The sequence below is a fragment of the Nyctibius grandis genome, chromosome 36, assembly GCF_013368605.1.
Source record: "Nyctibius grandis isolate bNycGra1 chromosome 36, bNycGra1.pri, whole genome shotgun sequence".
NCBI lineage: Eukaryota > Metazoa > Chordata > Aves > Nyctibiiformes > Nyctibiidae > Nyctibius > Nyctibius grandis.
Genome location: NC_090693.1, coordinates 68,361 through 74,819, shown reverse-complemented (window position 1 = coordinate 74,819; position 6,459 = coordinate 68,361). Strand labels below are relative to the sequence as shown.

General features: G+C 65.6%; 1 protein-coding gene across 1 annotated transcript; it reads left to right on the top strand.

Annotated features, from left to right (window-relative positions):
- The first annotated feature begins 3,322 nt into the window (after nt 1–3,322).
- Nucleotides 3,323–5,037, top strand: LOC137675622 (CD5 antigen-like). Its single transcript, XM_068421809.1, has 4 exons — nt 3,323–3,334; nt 4,285–4,468; nt 4,552–4,877; nt 4,956–5,037. The coding sequence occupies exons 1-4, from the start codon at nt 3,323–3,325 to the stop codon at nt 4,962–4,964; spliced, it is 531 nt and encodes a 176-aa protein (XP_068277910.1). The 3' UTR covers nt 4,965–5,037.
- Nucleotides 5,038–6,459: the final 1,422 nt, after the last annotated feature.

Sequence of the window (6,459 nt, the reverse complement as noted above, 5' to 3'; positions counted from 1 at the left end):
ATCTACCTTGACTTGTGCAAAGCATTTAATACTGTCCCACATGACATCCTTGTCTCTAAATTGGAGAGACGTGGACTTGATGGATGGACAACTCGGTGGACAAATAATTGGCTGGATGGTCACACTCAAAGATTTACGGTCAATGGCTCAATGTCCAAGTGGACATCAGTGATGAGTGGCGTTCCTCAGGGGTTGGTATTGGGTCCAGTCCTGTTTAACATCTTTGTTGGCGACATGGACAGTGGGATTGATGCGCCCTCAGCAAGTTTGCCGATGACACCAAGCTGTGTGGTGTGGTTGACACGCTGGAGGGAAGAGATGCCACCCAGAGGGACCTTGACAGGCTTGAGAGGTGGGGCCGTGCAAACCGTGTGAAGTTCAACAAGGCCAAGTGCAAGGTCCTGCACATGGGTGGGGGCAATCCCAAGCACAAACACAGGCTGGGCGGAGAATGGATTGAGAGCAGCCCTGAGGAGAAGGACTTGGGGGTGATGGTTGACAAGAAGCTCAACATGAGCCAGCAGTGTGTGCTTGCAGCCCAAAGCCAACCGTGTCCTGGGCTGCATCCCCAGCAGCGTGGCCAGCAGGGCGAGGGAGGGGATTCTGCCCCTCTGCTCCGCTCTTGTGAGACCCCCCCTGCAGTGCTGCGTCCAGCTCTGGGGCCCCAACAGCAGAAGGACACGGAGCTGTTGGAGTGAGTCCAGAGGAGGCCACGAAGATGCTCCGAGGGCTGGAGCACCTCTGCTCTGGAGACAGGCTGAGAGAGTTGGGGCTGTTCAGCCTGGAGAAGAGAAGGCTCCAGGGAGACCTTCTAGCACCTTCCAGTGCCTGAAGGGGCTACAGGAAAGTGGGAGAGGGACTTTTGACAAGGGCGTGGAGTGACAGGACAAGGGGGAATGGTTTTAAACTGAAAGAGGGGAGATTTAGGTTAGATCTTAGGCAGAAACTCTTTGCTGTGAGGGTGGTGAGAGCCTGGCCCAGGTTGCCCAGAGAAGCTGTGGCTGCCCCCTCCCTGGCAGTGCTCAAGGGCAGGCTGGATGGGGCTTGGAGCAACCTGGTCTGGTGGAAGGTGTCCCTGCCCATGGCAGGGGGTTGGGACTGGATGATCTTTAAGGTCCCTCCCAACCCAAACCATTCTACTATTCTGTGATTGACTCTGTGACAGGGGATCAGCCCCACCTCAGGCCCATCCTTGGGTGGAGGGGGTGGCCTGACGGGCGCAGGCGGTGGAGCCCTTTATTTGGGGGTGGGGAGGGGCCCGATCCTGCTCTCCATCCCACACCCCCATCCCTGCTGCCCCCATGGCGCCAGGCTGGCTCCTTCAGCACTTCCCCATGGTGCTTTCGCTTCCTTCCCCCCCCCCCCAACTGCTGACCCCAAAGCCCTTCCTGGGAGGGAGCTATAAAAGGGGAGGGGGGGGCCCTGGGAGTGGGGGTCCCAGGCGGCTGCAGCATGGGAGGGCTGGTCAGCCTCGGGCTGTGTCTTGGTGAGGGACTGGGGGCGTCATGGGAGGGGGCAGGGATGTGGGGCAGGGGCTTGGGGGGGGGCCACAGGGCTGGGTGTGCATGTGGGGGGGTGTGTTGGGGGTTTTATTGGGGTGTGCAGGGTGTGTGATGTCCATGGGGTGTGTGTTGGGGGGGTCAGTGGGGTGTGGGGGTGTCTGTGGGTATGTGTTGGGGGTCAGTGGGAGTGTGGGGGTGTATGTTGGGGGGTCAGTGGGGTGCGGGGGTGTCCATGGGTGTGTTTTGGGGGGTCGGTGGGGTGTGGGGGTGTCCGTGGGTGTGTGTTGGGGGGTCGGTGGGGTGCGAGGGTGTCCCTGGGTGTGTGTTGGGGGTCAGTAGGGTGTGGGGGTGTCTGTGGGGTGTGTGTTGGGGGTCAGTGTGGTGTGGGGGTGTTTGTGGGTGTGTGTTGGGGGTCAGTGGGAGTGTGGGGGTGTGTGTTGGCGGGGGTCAGTGGGGTGTGGGGGTGTCTGTGGGTGTGTGTTGGGGGTCAGTGGGGTGGGGGGGTGTCCGTGGGTGTGTGTTGGGGGTCGGTGGGGTGTGGGGGGTGTCCGTGGGTGTGTGTTGGGGGTCAGTGGGGTGCGGGGGTGTCCGTGGGTGTGTTCAGTAGGATGTGGGGGTGTCTGTGGGGTGTGTGTTGGGGGTCAGTGGGAGTGTGGGGGTGTGTGTTGGCGGGGGTCAGTGGGGTGTGGGGGTGTCTGTGGGTGTGTGGTTGGGGGGTCAGTGGGGTGCGGGGGTGTCCGTGGGTGTGTTTTGGGGGTCGGTGGTGGGTGGGGGTGTCCGTGGGTGTGTGTTGGGGGTCCAGTGGGTGCGGGGGTGTCTGTGGGTGTGTGTTGGGGGTCAGTGGGGTGGGGGGGTGTCTGTGGGTGTGTTTGGGGGTCAGTGGGTGTGAGGGTGTCCGTGGGTGTGTTTTGGGGGGGTCGGTGGGGTGTGGGGGTGTCCGTGGGTGTGTGTTGGGGGTCAGTGGGGTGTGGGGGTGTCCGTGGTGTGTTTGGGGGGGGGTCGGTGGGGTGTGGGGGGTGTCCGTGGTGTGTGTTGGGGGTCAGTGGGGAATTGTGGGGGTGTCCCTGGGTGTGTTTGGGGGGTCGGTGGGGTGTGGGGGTGTCTGTAGGTGTGTGTTGGGGGGGTCAGTGGGGTGTGGGGGTGTCCGTGGGTGTGTGTTGGGGGTCAGTGGGGTGTGTGGGGCACGGGGTGTCCGTGGGGCGGGGGCTGGGTCCCTGCACCAGCCCTTCCCTCTCTCCCCTCCCAGCTCTGAGCTGCAGCATCGTGGCCGATCTGGTAGGGTTGGGGGGTCCTCTGGTGTCCCCTGGTGTCACCTGCTGACCCCTGGTGACTCCTGGTGATCCCTGGGTGTCCCTTGGTGACCCCTGGTGACCCCTGGTGACCCTTGAGGGCTGTGGGGTCAGCGGGCGCTGGGTCATGGGCCACGTGTAGGAGGGCTTGTAGTGGGTACACTGGGGCTGCGCTGGGCAGACTGGGTTTGTACTGGGCAGACTGGACTGTGCTGGGCAGACTGGTTGTACTGGGCAGACTGGGGGCTATACTGGGCAGAATGGGGCTATACTGGCAGAATGAGGGCTGGGGTTAGGCATACTGGGGATGGGTTGGGCAGGACTGGGTTTGTTGCCGAGCAGACTGGGACTGTGCTGGGCAGACTGGTGCTGTGCTGGGCAGACTGGGGCTGTGTGGGGTGGACTGGGGCTGTACTGGACAGACTGGGTTTGTACTGGGCAGACTGGGGCTTTACTGGGCAGACTAGTGCCGTGCTGGGCACACTGGTGCCATGCTGGGCAGACTGGGTTTGTGCTGGGCAGACTGGAGCCATGCTGGGCAGAGTGGGGCTGGATTGGGCAGACTGGGGCTGTACTGGGCAGACGGGGGCTATATGGGGCAGAATGGGGCTGCGTTAGGCATACTGAGGATAGGTTGGGCAGAGTGGGGCTGTACTGGGCAGACTGGGGCTGTACTGGGCAGACTGGGGCTATACTGGGCATACTGGGGCTGGGTTAGGCATACTGAGGATGGGTTGGGCATAGTGGGGCTGTACTGGGCAGACTGGGGCTATACTGGGCAGACTGGGGCTGTACTGGGCAGACGGGGGCTATACTGGGCAGACTGGGGCTGGGTTGGGCATACTGAGGATGGGTTGGGCATATTGGGCTGTACGGGGCAGACTGGTGCCGTGCTGGGCAGACTGGGGCTTCTGTGGGGTGGACTGGGCTGTACTGGGCAGGCTGGGTTTGTGCTGAGCAGACTGGGGCTATACTGGGCATACTGGGGCTGGGTTAGGCATACTGGGGATGGGTTGGGCAGACTGGGATTATACTGGGCAGACTGGGACTGTGCTGGGCAGACTGGAATTATACTGGGCAGACTGGGTTAGTGCTGAGCAGACTGGAATTATACTGGGCAGACTGGGTTTGTGCTGAGCAGCTGGTGGACTGTGCTGGGCAGACTGGTGCTGGCTGGGCAGACTGGGCTGGGCAGACTGGGTTTGTGCTGGGCAGACTGGAGCCATACTGGGCAGAGTGGGGCTGGTACTGGGCAGGCTGGGCTGGGTTTTACAAACTGGGTTTGTGCAGGCAGAGTGGGCTGGGTTGGGCACACTGGGGCTGTACTGGTCATACTGGTGCCATATGCCTCACCCCCGCAGCGGTTGCCAGCCCGGCTGTGGGTGGCCGCTCGCACTGTGCCGGCGCCTCGAGCTCCTCTTTGCCGGCATCCTGGGGCTCCGTGTGCGCCGAGGGCTGGGACCCGGTGGCCGCCCGGGTTGCTGTGCCACCAGCTGGGCTGCGGGCGCCCACGCCTCGTCCCGGCTTCCCTGCGCCCCGTGGCCACCGGCGCTTCCCCGGCGGTGCTGCGGCGGGTGCGGTGCACCGGGCAGGAGCCGACCCTGGAGCACTGCGACCTCCAGCCGGGACCCCCATCATCCTGCCCCACGGATCGGGTGGCCGCCGTCGAGTGCGAGGGTGAGCGTGCAGCGGGGTGGGGTGATGCCACCCTGGGTGTGGGGGGGTCCCATGGGGCTGGCGTCACCCCGGTGTCCCCGCAGAGCCCTTCCAGCTGCGGTTGGTGGGTGGCCCTGGGCCCTGCGCCGGGCGGTTGGAGGTGAACCACGGCGGGCAGTGGGGCACGGTCTGCGACGACGGCTGGAGCGGGACCAACGCGGCGGTGGTTTGCCGGGAGCTGGGCTGCGGAGCGGCGGGGACAGTCGGTGACCTCCCCAGGGGACGGCCCCGCTTCGGCCCCGGCGCTGGGCGCATCTGGCTGGATGATGTCCGCTGCCGGGGGCAGGAGGGGACACTGCGGGATTGTGCCCACCGCGCTTGGGGACGCCACGACTGCACCCACCGCGAGGATGTCGGCGTGGTCTGCCAGGTCTGGGACCCTCCCCCTGCCGCTGTGGGACACCCGGGGTGGCCTGGCAGGGCAGGGTCAACCCTTTTGTCCTTGCAGGATGCCTGAGCACTGCAGCTCTGCCCCCCGGATGGCCCCTGAGCCCCACAGCCACCGTGTCACCCCATGGAGGATCCCTCCTGCATCCCTCCGTGGGCGTCACCTGGCCCCATCGGGGACCCTACGCACAACACCCCACAGGAGGCCGTGGGTGGCAGCGGGGTGTCCTGCCTCAGCCCCTCGTCCCCCTGCCCAGTCATTAAATGTGGAGAACTGAGCATCTGACTGCACCACATCTGTGCCCAGGGATGTGGGCACCCAGCCCCACGGAGCAGCACAGGGTGTCTGTGCCCAGGGATGTGGGCACCCAGCCTCACGAGGCAGCAAGGGTGCCTGTGCCCAGGGATGTGGGCACCCAGCCCTACGGGGCGCACAGGGTGGCCTGTGCCCAGGGATGTGGGCACCCAGCCCCACAGGGCACCACGGGGTGTCTGTGCCCAGGGATGTGGGCACCCAGCCCCACGGGGCAGCACAGGGTGTCTGTGCCCAGGGATGTGGGCACCCAGCCCCACGAGGCAGCAAGGGTGCCTGTGCCCAGGGATGTGGGCACCCAGGGCACCATGGGGTGCCTGTGCCCAGGGATGTGGGCACCCAGCCCCACAGGGCACCAGGGGGTGTCTGTGCCCAGGGATGTGGGCACCCAGCCCCATGGGGCAGCACAGGGTGCCTGTGCCCAGGGATGTGGGCACCCAGCCCCACAGGGTGCCTGTGCCCAGGGATGTGGGCACCCAGCCCCACGGAGCAGCACAGGGTGTCTGTGCCTAGGGATGTGGGCACCCAGCCCCACGAGGCAGCAAGGGTGCCTGTGCCCAGGGATGTGGGCACCCAGCCCCACAGGGCAGCACGGGGTGACTGTGCCCAGGGATGTGGGCACCCAGGGCACCATGGGGTGCCTGTGCCCAGGGATGTGGGCACCCAGCCCCACAGGGCACCATGGGGTGCCTGTGCCCAGGGATGTGGGCACCCAGCCCCACAGGGCAGCACAGGGTGTCTGTGCCCAGGGATGTGGGCACCCAGCCCCACAGGGTGTCTGTGCCCAGGGATGTGGGCACCCAGCCCCACGAGGCAGCAAGGGTGCCTGTGCCCAGGGATGTGGGCACCCAGCCCCACGAGGCAGCAAGGGTGTCTGTGCCCAGGGATGTGGGCACCCAGCCCCATGGGGCACCATGGGGTGCCTGTATACAGCCATGGCCGTGCCGTGGGGCAGCAGTGGGGTGAGCGCAGGGGCCTGGCTGTCCCAGGTGTGGGGCTGAGCCGAGCCTGGCCCCCTGCCCACGCTCCCCCCGCGGCCTCTCGACCCCGTTATGAAACAACTCGTTAGTGCTAATCCTGCAGCCACCTGTCCCGCTCCCAGCACCCTGCCTGCCCGGGGGAGGGGACCTGCCCACAGCTCTGCCCCGTGGCCATGGGGCAGGCACCAGGCTGGGCCCTGCTGGGGGGCAGGCAGGGGGGTTGTGGCAAGTGGGGCAGTAAGGCAGGAAGGGGGGCAATGGCGGTTGGGGGG